The sequence below is a fragment of the Scyliorhinus canicula genome, chromosome 5 (genome assembly GCF_902713615.1).
Source record: "Scyliorhinus canicula chromosome 5, sScyCan1.1, whole genome shotgun sequence".
In the NCBI taxonomy this organism is placed as follows: Eukaryota; Metazoa; Chordata; class Chondrichthyes; order Carcharhiniformes; family Scyliorhinidae; genus Scyliorhinus; species Scyliorhinus canicula.
The window spans coordinates 222,963,441-222,984,360 of record NC_052150.1 but is presented as its reverse complement, the minus strand read 5'-3'; the positions used below and the strand labels follow the sequence as shown (position 1 = coordinate 222,984,360).

General features: G+C 48.4%; 1 protein-coding gene across 8 annotated transcripts in view; it reads left to right on the top strand.

Moving 5' to 3' along the window:
* The window catches only part of arhgap39 (Rho GTPase activating protein 39), a 632,129-nt gene that overhangs the window by 575,114 nt on the left and 36,095 nt on the right, over positions 1–20,920 (top strand). For all 8 annotated transcript variants that reach the window (XM_038798609.1, XM_038798606.1, XM_038798607.1 and 5 more), the window contains one exon: positions 17,725–17,924. In XM_038798609.1, the coding sequence (XP_038654537.1) occupies positions 17,725–17,924 (200 nt within the window). The remainder of the gene's footprint in view (positions 1–17,724; positions 17,925–20,920) is intronic.

The window sequence follows — 20,920 nt, the reverse complement described above, 5'->3', positions numbered from 1 at the left end:
TGACCCAGAGCCGAGATCGAACCTGGGACCTCAGCGCCGTGAGGCGGTTGTGCTAACCACTAGGCCACCGTGCTGCCCTTTTATTACACTAAGATGTGTGGCCTCCTACAGCAGCTGGCGAAATGGCTGCTGTACGGGAAGCACACATATTTATACTCTGCCTACTGGGCGGAGCCAGCAGGCTGGGACTACCCCCATACCTGTAGTACAGGGGCCTTACCACAGCTCTCTTAATATAAAGAACAGTGGTGATTACCACAGTAGCATCAACACCTGGAGCTTTGACCATGGCAAGCAAGTCAGTAACTTTGCTGTGCTCCTCAATATCCAGCTCTGCCATGAGGGGCAGGTTTTCTATGTTGCCTGGAGCATCTTCGGTGGCTGCATTCTCCCTAGACTCAAGGTAGGATTCCACACACTCTGCCAACTGCTGATCTCAGTCAGTGATGATCTCTCCTGGCTTGGTTTTCAATGATCTTTACCACCTTCTGGTTTTTGAAGCAGTTACCTCTGCACTGAAGGGCTTTAATTTGAAACATGAAAATGAAATGAAATGAAAATCGCTTATTGCCACGAGTAGGCTTCAATGAAGTTACTGTGAAAAGTTCCTAGTCGCCACATTCCGGTGCCTGTCCGGAGAGGCTGGTACGGGAATTGAACCGTGCTGCTGGCCTGCTTGGTCTGCTTTAAAAGCCAGCGATTTAGCCGGGTCAGCTAAACCAGCCCCTGGTTTACCATAACCACTGGTATGGAATTGCTAAGTAGATTCTGGCTACTTTTCTTATCAAATCCTGCTTGATGCAGCAGCACAGAAAGCCACTCCGTGGGCCCCTTGCATCCCCCACCAGCAGACCTGCATCCCCATCTCCTTGTTGATGTGTGAACTGATTGCTGCTTCCGCCCTGCCTGACCTTAGGCTAAGTGTTTCTGCATTTGAGACCAAACATTGCACCAGGACTCGTTTCAAGCAGATGGCTGGGAGTGTTTCTGAGCTTCGGAAAATGGATTGACATATTGATAAGCCAAACTGAATCTTTTGTGTCATTTCCTAATTTTCACCCTGGTATCGGATGGCAATTAAAAGTTTGGGGCCGGTATTCTCCAAGTCGGAGAATCGGCGGGGGGGAGTTGCGAGAATCCCGCCATGCCGGGCTGCCGAAGTAGGCCCCTACTGCGATTCTCCGCAAGCGACGGGCCGAACTCTCGCCGAGTCCCGCCGGCGTGGTTCAAACCTGGTACCACCCAACGGGAACCGGGACCCGCAGCCGATGTGGACGTCCTGGTGGGAGGGCGGTGACATTGGCCACGATCTGGAGGGGGCCTACCTCCTTCCGCGCATACCCGCCGACATATAGCTCTGCGGCAGCGCGGAGACAGCCGTCGCGTGCATGCACAGACCCGCGCCGGCCATCGCGTGCATGCACGGACCCGCGCCGACCGTGCAGGGCCGACTTCCGCTGTTACCAGACTCCTAAACAACCCTCTTATGGACTGAACTGATCTCTTCTGAGTAACACTGCACTCCGTGATTCACCCGATGCTTGTGACTATGTATTTACATTGTGTATTTTATGTTTGCCCTATTATGTATTTTCTTTTTATGTACGGAATGATCTGTCTGGACTGTATGCAGAAGAATACTTTTCACTGTACCTTGGTACACGTGACAATAAACACATCCACAAAACCAAGGGACAACAGTTGCCCTGGTGTAAGTTATCAGGGAAACCATGGAATAGAAAGGGTGAAGAGGCTTTTGTGATACCTCAGTGAAACCTGTGCCAGAAATTGAGCCAAACAGAGCAGGAATTAACCCGGCTCAGGCACGGTTTAGTGTTTTTAGCTGATCTATCTCAATGCTAGGAGCCCAACAGCTGGCCTCAGTGCTACAGCGAGTGACACTCCCTAAGCTAGTGCACAATGACCACCTATTGCAATTAACACCATTGTCACGATGCCACTAAACCCATGAAAGCATCTGCGGATGGACTGAATTTTTAACATTGGCTGCGTGGAACAGTATCAAGGCAAGCAACTATGTCCCATCTATCCATTAGTATCTTTAGATTCATGTGATCGAAACCTCAGACCATAAGATGTAGGAACCGAAGTAGGCCATTCGGCCCATCAAGTCTGCTCTGCCATTCAGTGAGATCGTGACTGATCTGAAATAATAACCCTCAACTCCACTATCCCGCCTGGACTTCTGGTGTTGGCCATGGAGTGAGTAATGGTACATAAGGAGCGGGATTCTCCATTTCTGAGACTAAGTGTTGATGCCAACACAGAATTTGTGGATTTTCACGACAGAAAAACTGGCGCCACACCTGGACCGATTCCGCTACTGCACCGGCGCCAGGTGACCGAGGCGGTGAGCGCCATGGGCAACACTGTCTGGAAGGACCAGCAGTGCCACAAAAAACTACATGACCTCCTCAGGGTGGCCAGGATGAGTAGGCATCACTGTGCCAGTAACCCACGACCCACATACTTGTAACCTACCCCCCCCCCCCCCCCCCCCCTCCAGGAGGACGGCCGAACCCCCACCCTGCACCACATGCCGGTACCCATACCGGCCACCATGGCCACGTGCCCTGGCCACAGAGGGCACACGGGTCCATCTAGTGTCCCCCGCCCTCGGCCAGTGCAACAGCCAGGGATCCCGTGTGCCGAGCAGCAATGGGAGCAGCTTGAACACCAGCTTTCCGCCTGAGACTCCAGAGCTCAGGTCGGAGGATGGCACAAACTTCCCGTCACAGCTGTTACCAACACCCTCCACCATCCCAGAGATACTCACCTCGTTTGGGCACTTTAGTGAAGAGGCTCCTGGGACACACTCTAGTGCGCACCACACAGCTGCTCCAGTACAGCAAGTGGAGGTAGGAGGACCACCCAAGGGGGCGGAGGGCAGGCCGATCCCAGGGACTAGCTGCCATCCAGACGGGTCTCGAGCTTCTGGAACGGACAGTCCCATCCACAGTGGAGATGCAGTCGCAGAGCCTGGGACTATATGAGGGATTGTTAGCGCAGTTGGAGGAGTCCAACCGCTTACAGGAGCAGGAGGTGCCGACAATGCCTGCCACCCAGGCCTAAACCGCACGGGTGGCGTCCGCAGTGGAAGCATTGGGGGACAAGGGTTGTGGTTCTGGATCAGCATGTCCAAGGCCTGGGGCATTCTGTGCAGGTGCTGGCCGAGGCCCAGGGCAGGGTTGCCTCCTCACAGGCGACCATGTATTAGAGCCACCTGGAAATCGCAGCGGCGCTCCTGAGCATGGCCCAGTCACAGCAGGCCATGGCTGGGAACGTCGGCGGCATTGCCCAGACGTTTGCTAACGTGGCCCAGTCCCAGTGGAAGATGTCGCAGTCACTGGCTGATGTCCCATCTCCTGTCCCTGACGCAGCGGGCAGAACAGTAGGACACCCGAGCAGCAGCCGGGTCCTTCCAGTCCGGGTCACCCAGAAGACGCCTGCCAACAGGGACACGGGTCGCAGGGCGGGACTCACAGCAGGCCACCTCCACTCCCACGTCTTGGGATCCACCGGGACCGTAAGGCCAGGAAGTTAGACACTAGTTAGGTTGGTGTGGGTGCATGACACAGTTTAGTTATAGGGGCTAGAGCACATGTGTATATATTCATTCACATAAAACACTCGTTGCCGACGTTACAACCTGGCTCAGTGCTCCGTCTGATGGATGTGAGGGGTCGGCTGGTCTTGAGGGGAGTTGGGGGGGGTTGGTGGGCAGATTCTGTGGGTGGCCGAGGCTCTCTTTCCCCCCCCCCCCCAACTGTCCCCACCACCAACACCCCAGGGATCCGATGGGATCATGTGATGGAATGGCCAGCTTGCATGCAGGGATCACCCAGGTGAACAGTGAAAAGTGCTACAATGGGCAGGAGTCAGGTGTCATACAATGTGGAGCACCAGAGCTCATCGCAAAGCAGGTTGTCATCATCCTACATCCCAGTGACCAGACATGGTGTTATTGCCAACCCATGATGCGGGCGGCCACTTCAGCATCATACTGGAGGGCCCCTCCAGAGCAGTCCAGGAACCTGAACCGCATCTTCAGGAGGCCAAAGCACTGCTGGATAATACTCCTGATTGCTGCATGGGCTTCATTGTTGCGGTTCTCTGTGTCAGTCTGTGGCCTCCGAATAGGTGTCATCAGCCACAACCACAGTAGATAGCCCCTGTCATCCAGGAGCAAACTCCGCAGCCTGGCGGGGGGGGGGGGGCTTCTCGAACATGTCAGGAATCGTTGCGTGCGCCGGGATGAAGGTGGCATGCGCACTGGCCGCAGACATGTATGATGCGCATCTGATGTTCACGTATCAGCTGAATGTTCATCGAGTGGAACATAGGAATTAGGAGCAGAGGTAGGCAATTCAGCCATTCGAGCCTGCTCCGTCATTCAATCAGATCATGGCTGATTTATTCCAGGTCTCAAATCCACCTCCCTACCTGTTCCCCATATCCCTTTAACCGTTTTTTTTCCAGAAATATATCTATCTCCTTCTTAAAATTATTTAATAATTCAGATTCCACCGCACTCTGAGGCAGCGAGTTCCACAAATTCACCAAACCCTGCCAAAAGTAGTTCCTCCTCAACTCAGTTCTAAATCTACCGCCTCTCAACCTATATCCATGATCCCAAAGAGAAGATGCTGGAAAATCTCAGCAGCATTTGTAGGGAGAGAAAAGAGCTAATGTTTCGAGTCCAGCTTTGACAAAGGGTCATCTGGACGCGCAACGTTAGCTCTTTTCTCTCCCTACAGATGCTGCCAGACCTACTGAGATTTTCCAGCATTTTCTCTTTGGTTTGACATTCCAGCACCACAGTAATTTGCTTTTATCCTATATCCTTGACCTCTCATTCTACATTGTCCCACAAGTGGGAACATTTGGATTATTTTACTTTATCAACCCCTTTCAGTATTTTACGTACCTGTATCAGAACCCCTCTCATCCTTCTAAACTGCAGCGAGTATAAACCCAAACTGATTGATCTCTCCTCATAGGCCAAGCCTTTCACCCCTGCAATCAATCTGGTGAACCTCCTCTGAACTGCCTCCAATGCCACCACACCCTTCCTCAAATAAGGAGACCAAAACTGGATACAATACTCCAGATGTGTCTCACCAACACCGTATACAATTACAACAACAATTCTCCACTTTTATACGCCATTCCTTTTGCAATAAACTCTAAAATTCCATTTGCCTTTTTTATTACAAGCTTTACCTATTTCGCAAATTTCTGCATTTCATGAACAAAGACACACAGGTCCCTCTGTCCAGACGCATTTTGAATTAAAGACAAAATAATAATCATTATTACTGTCACAAGTAGGCTTACATTAACTCTGCAGTGAAGTTACTGTGAAAAGCCCCTAGTCGCCACATTCCGGTACCTGTTTGGGTACACGGGGAGAATTCAGAATGTCCAATTCACCTAACAAGCACGTCTTTTGGGACTTGTGGGAGGAAATCGGAGCACCCGGAGGAAACCCACGCAGACACGGGGGGGGGGCAGAGAACGTGCAGACTCTACACAGCCAATGACCCAAGTGGGAATCGAACCTGGGAAGCACTGCTAACCACCGAGCTACCATGCTGAAGAGTAAGATTGGAAAACCAGACAAGGTGGGTAGGACTGCCCGAAGGCATTGAGGGGACAAGAACCACGGAATATTGATGGGGGGAGGGGGTCTTCGACTGCCCTCCTGAAGTAGACGGGCCGAGCTGGAGAGTCGCCACGGGCGATTATCATCCATCTCCATCGACATTTGGACAAGGAAAATATCCTGAGGGGGGTAAAGAAAACCCATGAATGTAGCTGGGAAGACCATCCTGTCCGAATCTACAAGGACAAGGGAACGGAGCTGGCAAAGAGAACGGTCGAGTTCAACAAGGCCAAGGCTGCAATTTTCAAGAGCAAGGTGCAATTTGGCTGTGAGATGTACCTGGCTCACTTGTGGGTCACACATGGGGAATTTGTCTGCACGTTCTCCCCGTGTGTGCGTGGGTTTCCCCCGGGTGCTCCGGTTTCCTCCCACATTCCAAAGATGTGCAGGTTAGGTGGATTGGCCATGATAAATTGCCCTTCGTGTCCAAAAAAGGTTGGGTGGGGTTGTCGGGTAACGGGGATAGGTTGGAAGTGTGGGTTAAATGGGGTGCTCTTTCCAAGGGCCGGTGCAGCCTCGATGGGCTGAATGGACTCCTTCTGCGCTGTAGATTCTATGAATTCTATGAAAAAGGTGTGTGGGATAAGAGATCCATTGGGGATTGGATACAAAGACAAGGGGGCCTGCAGGCCTTTTCAACAAAAGGGTTGCTTTTTCGGCAAGTAACAAAATGGGGGATCCAGGGGGCGAGAGATGGTGAGTGGAAGGTTGGATGGGGTTCCTGTAGTGTTAGTGAATGTGTACGCTCCTAACTAGGAAAAAGGCGTTGACGAGGGTTTTGAGTGCGGGAGAGGCGTTCGGGTGTGTTTTGGAGTTGGGTGGGTTGTTTACCCATTTGAAGAGTTTAAAGGCAGATTAAATCTTCTTGCAGGAGACTAGTTTGAGGATGAGGGACCAGATAAGGTTAAAGAAGGCATGGGTTTCCGTTAGCAATAGCGTCGTTGAGAATTTGGAGGTAGTTTTGTCAGCACTTCGGGTTGGGGGCAGGGTCAAGGGAAACGCCGATTCGGGGGAATCATAGATTTGAGCCAGGGAAGTGGGATGGAAATTTTCAGAGATGGGAGGAGAAAGGAATTAGGACACTAAAAGATTTGTTTCTTGGGGGGTCGTTTTGCAGGATTGAAGGAGCTGGGAGCGAAGTATGGGCTGGAGCAGGGAGAAATATTTAAATACATGCAGGTTTGAGACTTTGCCAGAAAGGAGATACAGCTTCCCAGTAGAGCCGGCTTCCACATTGCTGGAGGAGGCGCTGACGACAGAGGGACTGGAGAAGGAGGTAGTACCAGAGGTTTACGGGGATATTTTGGAAGAGAAGGCCCCGCTGGAAGGGATCAAGACAAAGTGGGAGGAAGAGTTGGGGGAGGGTATGGAGATGGGGCTCTGGTGTGAGGTGCTCTGGAGGGTGAATGCCCCCACCTCGTGTGCGAGGTTGGGGCTGATACACCTGAAGGTGGTATACAGAGCACACCTCACGAGGGCGAGGATGAACCAACTCTTTGAAGGAGTAGATGTATGTGAACGTTGCGGGGGGGGGGGGGGGGGGGGGGGGGGCTGCGGCCCGCAAACCAAATTCATATGTTTTGGTCCTGTCCAAAGTTGGAGGATTACTGGAAGAAGGTGTTTAGGGTAATCTCTAAAGTGGTGTACGTGAAACTGGGCCCAGGCCCCGGGAGGCCATATTCGGGGTGTCGGACCAGCCGGGGTTGGAAACAGGCGCGGAGGCAGATGTTGTAGCCTTCGCCTCGTTGATCGACCTCTCCACCCTGTGCCCTGGCGAGGTGGGGGGACCTGTTGGAATTCTTAACACTTTAAAAGGTCAAATTTGAACTGAGTGGAAGGATGGAGGGATTCTACAATTCATGGGCATTATTCATTATGCATTTTCAAGAATTGGATCACATCAAACATTAGTGGGGGGGGGGCGCTGGAAGGGTTGGAGGGAGGGGGCGGTGTGTGTTAATGATGACTATGAGTGATTCCTGATTCCTTTTTGATTTTTTAAAATGTTAACATGCGGGCTAATGTTTGGGGGTTTGGTGAGAGGATGGGATCGTTGTTATTGATATGGGGATTGACATATTTGTTACTGATTATTGTTTATTGTTGGGTGTAAATTTGGGAGAAAATGTGAAAAAGGAGAATAAAAGTATTTTTTAAAAAAGGAATGGGTAGGGCAAGTTCTCCCCTCGAATTGTAATGCGAGGATGAGGGTGTGACAGTATTGATTAACAGGAGGATGCCTTTAGCAGCCAGTATTTTGGCGGACCCTGGGGGGAGATGCGTGATAGTGAGTGGTGTGTTGGCCGTGGTCTTAGTGAACATATATGCACAGAATTTGGATGACGTGCACTTTATGTGGCTATTCCGAGCTAGATTCGCATCAATTGATCATGTGTATTAGACCCAAGGGTGCATAGGTCATGCCCCAAGTCGGTTATTGGCTCACCAGTTGAGGTTGCTGCGTGGGACATGGCCCAAGTTCAGGACGAAGAGGGAGGGCTGGTTACTGCTCCAGATAGGATTAATGGGGCGTTTGAAGCTTTCTACCGGGAGCTGTACAAATCTGTTCCTTTGGAGGATGACTTGGGGGTGGAGCAGTGTTTGGAAGGATTAGACTTCACGGTGCTGGATAGGGTGAGGAGGCAAGAGCTGAGGAAACCGCCGGGGTTGGAGGAGATTATGGACTGTATTTGTTCCATGCAGTTGGGGAAGGCACTCGGGCTGGATGGTTTCCTGGTGGAATTGTCTAAACAGTTTGCTGCCTTGTTTACGCCACGCTTATTGGGATGTTTAATAACTCTTTGTCTCATGGGGTGTTGCCAGCCATGTTGGCGCAAGTGTCGATCTTTGATCCCGAAGAAAGAGTTTGGGTCTTACTGGCCTATCAGACTGTTGAATACTGAGGCAAAGATGTAGCTAAGGTGCTGGTATAGCGTCGGGAAGGGTGCTTGCTGAAGGTGATCTCTGAGACGGGGTTTGTCAATGGCCGTTATCAGCCACTATCAGGAGACTTTTAAATGTGGTCTTGTCGCCCTCCTTGGGGACTGTTCCAGAGGTAATTCAAATGTTCTTTGATTGGGTTGATGTTGAATCTTGATATTGTAGTGTGAACAAAGAACATTAGACTTTATTTTATAAACAAAGTTATTTACGGTGTTGGACTGGGGTGAGCACAGTAAGAAGTCTTACAACACCAGGTTAAAGTCCAACAGGTTTGTTTCAAACACTAGCTTTCGGAGCACTGCTCCTTCCTCAGGTGAATCAATTACAAAAACAAATTACTAAAATTTCTAAGATTAATACAGTTGGAAATAATGGTTCAACACTAACGTACACGAAGAAACTACAGAGCTACTCGAATATGCCACTGCTGCAAACTCCTTACTAACACCTTCTCCTGGAACACATGGTGTGTCCGGGTCACATGTCTGCATACTCTCACACCACCTGGTGGGCGGATGCTGGAACTACAACAGTTATACATATATTATTATTTACATGCAGATGATAATACAGATGACAATCTACTTATCATCACAGTAATCATCTCCATGGACGCATTTGATTGAGTGGAGTGGAGTGAAGGTACCTCTTCGAGGTTGTGAAGCGATTTGGGTTTGCGCCAACTTTATCTACTGGGTGAGACTGGTATATATAGTGCCCCTGAGCAGTGTCTGAACCAACGTGGTGAGTTCAGGGTACTTCCAGTTGCATAGGGGCACAAGGCAAGGATGCCCGCTGTCCCCGATATTGTTTGCACTGGCGATTAAGCCACTGGCCATTTTGTTTACATCGTCAGGCAGGTGGAAGGATATGGAGAGGAAGGGAAAGGAACATCGGGTCTCCCTTCTTTATGCGGACAAAATTTTGCTATACGTTTCAGACCCTCTGGGTAGTGTGGGGAAAATAATGGAGCTGCTGAGGAAGTGTGGTTCCTTCTCATGGGACAAATGGAATGGGAGTAAAAGTGGGATTTCTCCGGTGAATCCCCTGGGGAAGGAAGCAGATTTGGGGAGGCTGCCATTTAGGCTGCTGCGCATCCTGGAACTCCCTCCCTAACAGCACAGTGGATGTACCTACACCTCAGGGACTGCAGTGATTCAAGATGGCAGCTCACCCCCACCTTCTCAAGGGCAATTAGAGATGGGCAATAAATGTTGGCCTAGCTAACGATGCTCACATCGCGAATGGAATTTTAAAAACAAAACAAAACTCCACAGTGAACATTGGAACGGAAGAGTAAAACCATCATTCAGTGAAAGGCTGGAAGGATCTGTGCAAACATCAACCAAATACTAGGGTGGTTGATCTTCTGAACTTGCTGTTCTTCTTCCTAATCAGCTACAGTACACCACCCCCCACACACTTCCATTAACTGTGCTGAAATCCAAAATCATTGAACTTTCTACTCTTATTCTTTCCTAGAAATTCAAATCTCTGGAACTCCGCACCTCCCAGATTTATTCCTCCCTTTTACACTCTGCAGGATTTGAAAAATCCATACTTGGTCATCTAATCACTAAGCCTGGTTTGCTTTGAACCATTCTGGTGTTTACAGGAAGATGGGACCTTCGTTAATACACAGCAAAGAGAAGGAATGATTAATAAAGGACTGCAGTATTTACTTGGAGACAAGAGGGGTAGTGGGGAGACGCAGGCAGCTCCTGTGGATTAATAAACTGAAGAAACCATTTATTTCTTCGCAGGCTTTCTCCCCCCCCCCCCCCCCCCCGCCGCCGCCGCCCATTTATCACTTCAGTATATTACCAGACAGTAAGTCAGGACCTTGTGACAAAGTCGTAAATCACAAAGAATGGATTCTGCTCTTTGATAGAGATTGGGTTCTAGTCTCAAGTGTACTTACAGATATCTAACAATTGCGATGTGCATCAGACAGTGTATTTTAAAGATGTACTTATATCATTTCATCAAATTTCTTGATCTGCAGAGTATAAAAACGTGAGCGTGGTTACAGCATGATGACAAAGCAATACTGTTCCAGATTGTTACAGCACAGTGAGGTAGCATTACTGTTCCAGTTTGTTACAGCACAGTGAGACAGCAGCATTGCTGTTCCAGTTTGTTACAGCACAGTGAGACAGCAGCATTACTGTTCCAGTTTGTTACAGCACAGTGAGACAGCAGCATTGCTGTCCCAGTTTGTTACAGCACAGTGAGGTAGCATTACTGTTCCAGTTTGTTACAGCACAGTGAGACAGCAGCATTGCTGTTCCAGATTGTTACAGCACAGTGAGACAGTAGCATTGCTGTCCCAGATTGTTACAGCACAGTGAGATAGCAGCATTGCTGTTCCAGATTGTTACAGCACAGTGAGACAGCATTGCTGTTCCAGTTTGTTACAGCACAGTGAGACAGCAGCATTGCTGTTCCAGTTTGTTACAGCACAGTGAGACAGCAGCATTGCTGTTCCAGTTTGTTACAGCACACTGAGACAGCAGCATTGCTGTTCCAGATTGTCACAGCACAGTGAGCTAGCATTGCTGTCCCAGTTTGTTACAGCACAGTGAGACAGCAGCATTGCTGTTCCAGATTGTTACAGGACAGTGAGACAGCAGCATTGCTGTTCCAGATTGTTACAGCACAGTGAGACAGCAGCATTGCTGTTCCAGATTGTTACAGCACAGTGAGACAGCAGCACTGCTGTTCCAGTTTGTTACAGCACAGTGAGCTAGCATTGCTGTCCCAGTTTGTTACAGCACAGTGAGCTAGCATTGCTGTCCCAGTTTGTTACAGCACAGTGAGACAGCAGCATTGCTGTCCCAGATTGTTACAGCACAGTGAGACAGCAGCATTGCTGTCCCAGATTGTTACAGCACAGTGAGCTAGCATTGCTGTCCCAGTTTGTTACAGCACAGTGAGACAGCAGCATTGCTGTTCCAGTTTGTTACAGCACAGTGAGGCAGCATTGCTGTTCCAGTTTGTTACAGCACAGTGAGCTAGCATTGCTGTCCCAGTTTGTTACAGCACAGTGAGACAGCAGCATTGCTGTTCCAGTTTGTTACAGCACAGTGAGGCAGCATTGCTGTTCCAGATTGTTACAGCACAGTGAGACAGCAGCATTGCTGTTCCAGATTGTTACAGCACAGTGAGGCAGCATTGCTGTTCCAGATTGTTACAGCACAGTGAGGCAGCATTGCTGTTCCAGATTGTTACAGCACAGTGAGACAGCAGCATTGCTGTTCCAGATTGTTACAGCAGTGAGACAGCAGCATTGCTGTTCCAGTTTGTTACAGCACAGTGAGACGTCAGCATTGCTGTTCCAGTTTGTTACAGCACAGTGAGACAGCAGCATTGCTGTTCCAGATTGTTACAGCACAGTGAGACAGCATTGCTGTCCCAGTTTGTTACAGCACAGTGAGACAGCAGCATTGCTGTTCCAGTTTGTTACAGCACAGTGAGACAGCAGCATTGCTGTCCCAGTTTGTTACAGTACAGTGAGGCAGCATTGCTGTTCCAGTTTGTTACAGCACAGTGAGGCAGCATTGCTGTTCCAGTTTGTTACAGTACAGTGAGGCAGCAGCATTGCTGTTCCAGTTTGTTACAGCACAGTGAGACAGCAGCATTGCTGTTCCAGTTTGTTACAGCACAGTGAGACAGCAGCATTGCTGTCCCAGTTTGTTACAGTACAGTGAGGCAGCATTGCTGTTCCAGTTTGTTACAGCACAGTGAGGCAGCATTGCTGTTCCAGTTTGTTACAGCACAGTGAGACGGCAGCATTGCTGTTCCAGTTTGTTACAGCACAGTGAGGCAGCATTGCTGTTCCAGTTTGTTACAGCACAGTGAGACAGCAGCATTGCTGTTCCAGTTTGTTACAGCACAGTGAGACAGCAGCATTGCTGTTCCAGTTTGTTACAGCACAGTGAGACAGCAGCATTGCTGTTCCAGTTTGTTACAGCACAGTGAGACAGCAGCATTGCTGTTCCAGTTTGTTACAGCACAGTGAGACAGCAGCATTGCTGTTCCAGTCTGTTACAGCACAGTGAGACAGCAGCATTGCTGTCCCAGTTTGTTACAGCACAGTGAGACAGCAGCATTGGTGTTCCAGATTGTTACAGGACAGTGAGACAGCAGCATTGCTGTTCTAATTTGTTATAGCACAGTGAGACAGCAGCATTGCTGTCCCAGATTGTTACAGCACAGTGAGACAGCAGCATTGCTGTCCCAGTTTGTTACAGCACAGTGAGACAGCAGCATTGCTGTTCCAGTTTGTTACAGCACAGTGAGACAGCAGCATTGCTGTCACAGTTTGTTACAGCACAGTGAGACAGCAGCATTGCTGTTCCAGTTTGTTACAGCACAGTGAGACAGCAGCATTGATGTTCCAGTTTGTTACAGTACAGTGAGACAGCAGCATTGCTGTTCCAGTTTGTTACAGCACAGTGAGACAGCAGCATTGCTGTTCCAGTTTGTTACAGCACAGTGAGACAGCAGCATTGCTGTTCCAGATTGTTACAGCACAGTGAGACAGCAGCATTGATGTTCCAGTTTGTTACAGCACAGTGAGACAGCAGCATTGCTGTTCCAGATTGTTACAGCACAGTGAGGCAGCATTGCTGTTCCAGATTGTTACAGCACAGTGAGGCAGCATTGATGTTCCAGTTTGTTACAGCACAGTGAGACAGCAGCATTGCTGTCCCAGTTTGTTTCAGCACAGTGAGACAGCAGCATTGATGTTCCAGTTTGTTACAGCACAGTGAGACAGCAGCATTGCTGTTCCAGATTGTTACAGCACAGTGAGGCAGCATTGCTGTTCCAGTTTGTTACAGCACAGTGAGGCAGCAGCATTGCTGTTCCAGATTGTTACAGCACAGTGAGGCAGCAGCATTGCTGTTCCAGATTGTTACAGCACAGTGAGGCAGCAGCATTGCTGTTCCAGTTTGTTACAGCACAGTGAGGCAGCAGCATTGCTGTTCCAGATTGTTACAGCACAGTGAGACAGCAGCATTGCTGTTCCAGATTGTTACAGCACAGTGAGACAGCATTGCTGTTCCAGATTGTTACAGCACAGTGAGATAGCAGCATTGCTGTTCCAGATTGTTACAGCACAGTGAGACAGCAGCATTGCTGTTCCAGTTTGTTACAGTACAGTGAGACAGCAGCATTGCTGTTCCAGTTTGTTACAGCACAGTGAGGCAGCATTGCTGTTCCAGTTTGTTACAGCACAGTGAGACAGCAGCATTGGTGTTCCAGATTGTTACAGCAGAGTGAGACAGCAGCATTGCTGTTCCAGTTTGTTACAGCACAGTGAGATAGCAGCATTGCTGTTCCAGATTGTTACAGCACAGTGAGACAGCAGCATTGCTGTTCCAGATTGTTACAGCACAGTGAGATAGCAGCATTGCTGTTCCAGATTGTTACAGCACAGTGAGACAGCAGCATTGCTGTTCCAGTTTGTTACAGCACAGTGAGACAGCAGCATTGCTGTTCGAGATTGTTACAGCACAGTGAGACAGCAGCATTGCTGTCCCAGTTTGTTACAGCACAGTGAGGCAGCATTGCTGTCCCAGATTGTTACAGCACAGTGAGACAGCAGCATTGCTGTCCCAGATTGTTACAGCACAGTGAGACAGCAGCATTGCTGTCCCAGTTTGTTACAGCACAGTGAGACAGCAGCATTGCTGTTCCAGATTGTTACAGCACAGTGAGACAGCAGCATTGCTGTTCCAGTTTGTTACAGGACAGTGAGACAGCAGCATTGCTGTTCCAGTTTGTTACAGCACAGTGAGGCAGCATTGCTGTTCCAGATTGTTACAGTACAGTGAGACAGCAGCATTGCTGTTCCAGTTTGTTATAGCACAGTGAGACAGCAGCATTGCTGTTCCAGTTTGTTACAGCAGTGAGACAGCAGCATTGCTGTTCCAGTTTGTTACAGCACAGTGAGACAGCAGCATTGCTGTTCCAGTTTGTTACAGCACAGTGAGACAGCAGCATTGCTGTTCCAGTTTGTTACAGCACAGTGAGACAGCAGCATTGATGTTCCAGTTTGTTACAGCAGTGAGACAGCAGCATTGCTGTTCCAGTTTGTTACAGCACAGTAAGACAGCAGCATTGCTGTTCCAGTTTGTTACAGCACAGTGAGACAGCAGCATTGCTGTCCCAGTTTGTTACAGCACAGTGAGACAGCAGCATTGCTGTCCCAGTTTGTTACAGCACAGTGAGACAGCAGCATTGCTGTTCCAGTTTGTTACAGCACAGTGAGACAGCAGCATTGCTGTCACAGTTTGTTACAGCACAGTGAGACAGCAGCATTGCTGTTCCAGTTTGTTACAGCACAGTGAGACAGCAGCATTGATGTTCCAGTTTGTTACAGTACAGTGAGACAGCAGCATTGCTGTTCCAGTTTGTTACAGCACAGTGAGACAGCAGCATTGCTGTTCCAGTTTGTTACAGCACAGTGAGACAGCAGCATTGATGTTCCAGTTTGTTACAGTACAGTGAGACAGCAGCATTGCTGTTCCAGATTGTTACAGCACAGTGAGACAGCAGCATTGATGTTCCAGTTTGTTACAGCACAGTGAGACAGCAGCATTGCTGTTCCAGATTGTTACAGCACAGTGAGGCAGCATTGCTGTTCCAGATTGTTACAGCACAGTGAGACAGCAGCATTGATGTTCCAGTTTGTTACAGCACAGTGAGACAGCAGCATTGCTGTTCCAGATTGTTACAGCACAGTGAGGCAGCATTGCTGTTCCAGTTTGTTACAGCACAGTGAGGCAGCAGCATTGCTGTTCCAGATTGTTACAGCACAGTGAGGCAGCAGCATTGCTGTTCCAGATTGTTACAGCACAGTGAGGCAGCAGCATTGCTGTTCCAGTTTGTTACAGCACAGTGAGGCAGCAGCATTGCTGTTCCAGATTGTTACAGCACAGTGAGATAGCAGCATTGCTGTTCCAGATTGTTACAGCACAGTGAGACAGCATTGCTGTTCCAGTTTGTTACAGCACAGTGAGACAGCATTGCTGTTCCAGTTTGTTACAGCACAGTGAGACAGCATTGCTGTTCCAGATTGTTACAGCACAGTGAGATAGCAGCATTGCTGTTCCAGATTGTTACAGCACAGTGAGACAGCAGCATTGCTGTTCCAGTTTGTTACAGTACAGTGAGACAGCAGCATTGCTGTTCCAGTTTGTTACAGCACAGTGAGGCAGCATTGCTGTTCCAGTTTGTTACAGCACAGTGAGACAGCAGCATTGGTGTTCCAGATTGTTACAGCAGAGTGAGACAGCAGCATTGCTGTTCCAGTTTGTTACAGCACAGTGAGATAGCAGCATTGCTGTTCCAGATTGTTACAGCACAGTGAGACAGCAGCATTGCTGTTCCAGATTGTTACAGCACAGTGAGATAGCAGCATTGCTGTTCCAGATTGTTACAGCACAGTGAGACAGCAGCATTGCTGTTCCAGTTTGTTACAGCACAGTGAGACAGCAGCATTGCTGTTCGAGATTGTTACAGCACAGTGAGACAGCAGCATTGCTGTCCCAGTTTGTTACAGCACAGTGAGGCAGCATTGCTGTCCCAGATTGTTACAGCACAGTGAGACAGCAGCATTGCTGTCCCAGATTGTTACAGCACAGTGAGACAGCAGCATTGCTGTTCCAGTTTGTTACAGCACAGTGAGACAGCAGCATTGCTGTCCCAGTTTGTTACAGCACAGTGAGACAGCAGCACTGCTGTTCCAGTTTGTTACAGCACAGTGAGACAGCAGCATTGCTGTTCCAGTTTGTTACAGTACAGTGAGACAGCAGCATTGCTGTTCCAGTTTGTTATAGCACAGTGAGACAGCAGCACTGCTGTTCCAGTTTGTTACAGCACAGTGAGGCAGCATTGCTGTTCCAGATTGTTACAGTACAGTGAGACAGCAGCATTGCTGTTCCAGTTTGTTATAGCACAGTGAGACAGCAGCATTGCTGTTCCAGTTTGTTACAGCACAGTGAGACAGCAGCATTGCTGTTCCAGTTTGTTACAGTACAGTGAGACAGCAGCACTGCTGTTCCAGTTTGTTACAGCACAGTGAGACAGCAGCATTGCTGTTCCAGTTTGTTACAGCACAGTGAGACAGCAGCATTGATGTTCCAGTTTGTTACAGCAGTGAGACAGCAGCATTGCTGTTCCAGTTTGTTACAGCACAGTAAGACAGCAGCATTGCTGTTCCAGTTTGTTACAGCACAGTGAGACAGCAGCATTGCTGTCCCAGTTTGTTACAGCACAGTGAGACAGCAGCATTGCTGTTCCAGTTTGTTACAGCACAGTGAGACAGCAGCATTGCTGTCCCAGTTTGTTACAGCACAGTGAGGCAGCATTGCTGTCCCAGTTTGTTACAGCACAGTGAGACAGCAGCATTGCTAGCACAGTGAGACAGCAGCATTGCTGTCCCAGTTTGTTACAGCACAGTGAGACAGCAGCATTGCTGTTCCAGTTTGTTACAGCACAGTGAGACAGCAGCATTGCTGTCCCAGTTTGTTACAGCACAGTGAGACAGCAGCATTGCTGTTCCAGTTTGTTACAGCACAGTGAGACAGCATTGCTGTTCCAGTTTGTTACAGCACAGTGAGACAGCATTGCTGTTCCTGTTTGTTACAGCTTGGGTGTGGGTTAGCTAACATGGGGTACCTGTTTCTATTGGTATGGGAATTAAAATGCAAAACAGAATTCAGAAGAAACCAATCTACCCAGACATGAGAGCCACATGCAGCAGGTGAGATATATACCATATCTGCATTGAGGGTGTAGATAAATAAATACATGAAAGAGAAGGGAATAGAATGTTATGCTAATAAGTGGAGGGAAATATGTTGAGGAGGTTTTTGTTGAGGATAAATATCAAGAGAGATTAGTTGAGCTGAATGATCTGTCTACCTGGTGTCAGTTCTGACAATTTGATGGCGAGTTGAGGATGAGCTCCTTGATCAGATGCTGCCTGTCCTTGTGGCCATTGCTTCAAATTGGAGTGTTGGAATGGAAGGAGTATATTGAAAGAGACAAAGGAACAATGTATTTTCCTCTTGTTATCCAAACAGGGACTTCGGAAACCCAGCACAGACGAGATCAGGCATGCCACAAATGCTGTTTTCTGCCCGTCCATGTTTGGTAGCTCCCTGGACGAGATCATGAACATGCAACATGAGCACTACCCAGACCGACAGTTGCCATGGGTCCAAACCAGACTCTCGGAGGAAGTGCTGAAACTCAATGGAGCAGAGACTGAGGGCATCTTCAGGTAACACTTGCTGACCTGACAGTTTATTGAATCACACAGGTTATTGTCAATCCTTTGGTCGGATGCAATTCACACATACCACATTCCAATACACTGGGCAAGTGGAACTTAGGAACCGGTGGAGCCCCTTGAGCATTTCCCAACATACGTGGGTGACCTGTATCAAATTTGACTTGGGCTACACTGGTGTATCTAGACTGCAAAGTCAGGGTCTCTGACAATGAGAGGCATCGTATGAGATACATACAACAAAGAAAATTACAGCACAGGAACAGGCCTTTCGGCCCTCCAAGCCTGCGCCGACCATGCTGCCCATTTGAACTTAAACCCCCTACCCTTCTGGGGACCATATCCCTCTATTCCCATCCTATTCATATATTTGTCAAGATGCCCCTTAAATGTCACTATCGTCCCTGCTTCCACCACCTCCTCCGGCAGCGAGTTCCAGGCTCCCACCACCCTCTGTGTAAAAAAACTTGCCTCGTACATCTTCTCTAAACCTTGCCCCTCACACCTTAAACCTATGCCCCCTACACCTTAAACATATGCCCCCTAGTAATTGACTCTTCCACCCTGCAAAAAAGCCTCTGACTATCCACCCTGTCCATGCCCCTCATAATCTTGTACACATCTATCAGGTCGCCCCTCAACTTCTGCCGTTCCAGTGACAATGTTCTCAATGTCTTCCTCTCACACAGCAGAGATTGTAGGCTGGAAGGGAGCAATGGCCCTGGTCAAATTTGGTAATCCATAAGACATCGGAGCAGAATTAGGCCATTCAGCCCATCAAGTCTGCTCCGCCATTCAATCATGGCTGATATGTTTCTCATCTCCATTCTCCTGCCCTTGTTGATCAAGAACCTATCTATCTCTGTCTTAAAGACACTCAGTGATTTGGCCTCCACAGCCTTCTCGACAAAGAGTTCCACAGATTCACCACCCTCTGGCTGAAGAAATTCCTCCTCATCTGTTTTAAAGGATCGTCCCTTTAGTCTGAGGCTGGACCCACTGGTTCTAATTTTTCCTACATGTGGAAGCATCCTCTCCACGTCCACTCTATCCAGGCCTCGCAGTATCCTATAAGTTTCAATGGGATCCCCCCATCCTTCTAAACTCCAACGAGTACAGACCCAGGATCCTCAACCACTCCTCACCTGACAAGCTCTTCATTCCAGGGATCTTTCTTGTGAATCTCCTCTGGATCCCACCAAGTGGAGCTACAGAAACCCCTTTCTACAATACCAAAAAAATGTCATTAAGCTTTGATGAATAACACCAAGTCTGCAGCACAGGAACAGACCATAAGTCACAATTGATCATTTATATTCGACACAAGCCTCCTCCCAACACCTTTTCATCTATTGGTGTAGATAAAGTTAAGACATTCATTGACTGATTGAAGAAATTAATTGGAATTGACTCGAGCTTGTCAGAGATTAGAAGCAATTGAGAGAATGGGGTAAGGAAGAGCCCATAGTGCACCACACGCTGTGACTGCCCTTTCCAACAAAGCATTCATCACAGACAGATCCCTGATCTTCTTAACAAACCTAATTCTGATTTCAGGAAGTTACGATGACATTGTGTTCTGCATAATAGGCAGCACATGTTGTCTCAACATGCTTCGCACAATGACTATCTTTAGAGCGCATTGTTTTATAAATGATGGAAGACTACAAGAGCCACAGTTTCGGCAGCCCTTTTCTCAGGCTAGTCAAGCCGCACAGCCGCACTCATGTGTGCGCACACACGCCTTTTCAATTTAACTTTTGCAGGCCAAGATTGGGGGCTCCTTGGATTGCTCTTTTCAAGGGATGGCACTGGCACAATGAGCGAACAGGCCGTTTTCTGTGCTGAAAGTGACCGTGATGATTTCCAGCCCAGGTTATGTGCTCAACAGTTAGAGTGCAATTTGTACTTCAGAGGTATTCCTGGGCACGCAGACACACCCTGCACATCCCTTGAACTCTTGGTTTAAAGGGCGGGAGTTCTTGCTACCAATTAAACCAAGCTGACAAGGAAGAGAAAACAAATGGGCCTTTCCACAAATAATGGGTCGGAAAGCCACTGGTGCTTGACAGATTGATATGATTGCAAAATGTATGCTTTCACTTTCATTTATAGCTGTGTCATTTCATTAAAGCACACGCATGTAATATTAATATGCTGGAGGGATTATTGGGGCAGTTCATCATGAGAGAGACACCATCGCGGTGAATCATCAACAAAGCTAGCTGCTTTGAACCAAATCATCCTGTTTGAGCCTGAGCTGAACTTCAAACCCCACGACCTTGGCAACTGCAAAGGCCACAAATCTTTACCTGCAAAGCAAATTTCCTCCCACCCCTGAACCCTTTCTCTTCCAAAAGTCATTCATTGTCAGTCAGACTTCTGTCCCATCTTCTCCTCTCTGGGACATCCACCTTCTTGGCATTGCCCAGGATTCTGTATTTTCCACAATTGTTTTTGACCCCTTTACCTCAGTCATTTTGGGTGAACCCTCCCCACCTCAGGGTTTCATCCTTTCATTTTCTACATCTCCATGTTGTCCCTTGCCACCATCATCTAGAGGCATGGTTGTTAGACGTTTAGCTGCTGTTGTATAAAGAGTCAAAGGTTCTGCTCCTTTTCTCAAACACCTTTATTTCACTTTAACAGACTCTGCACAAAACTCTCTCATCACATCACCGGACACAAAGGCCACCTGAAGTCCCTTTACATATCAGTGTCAATTATTAGATACTGAACATAAATGAGACAACTAATTGGAATGTTTCCTAACCATTACTTCACAATGGTCAGTCAGCTTTCAGGCCACCAAGCGCTATTTTCCTGCCTTTGTTCTTAAATCCACAATCACTACTTGTCCAACATCATTAAAAACCCTTCTCCAATGTAATGTCAGCAAGATTGAAGCCACCCTATTTGCCCTTCAATAAAGGTTCTGCTCCATTCTTTCTCAAGTCTGAACTTGGTATCTTTTTCGACTCCTGAGA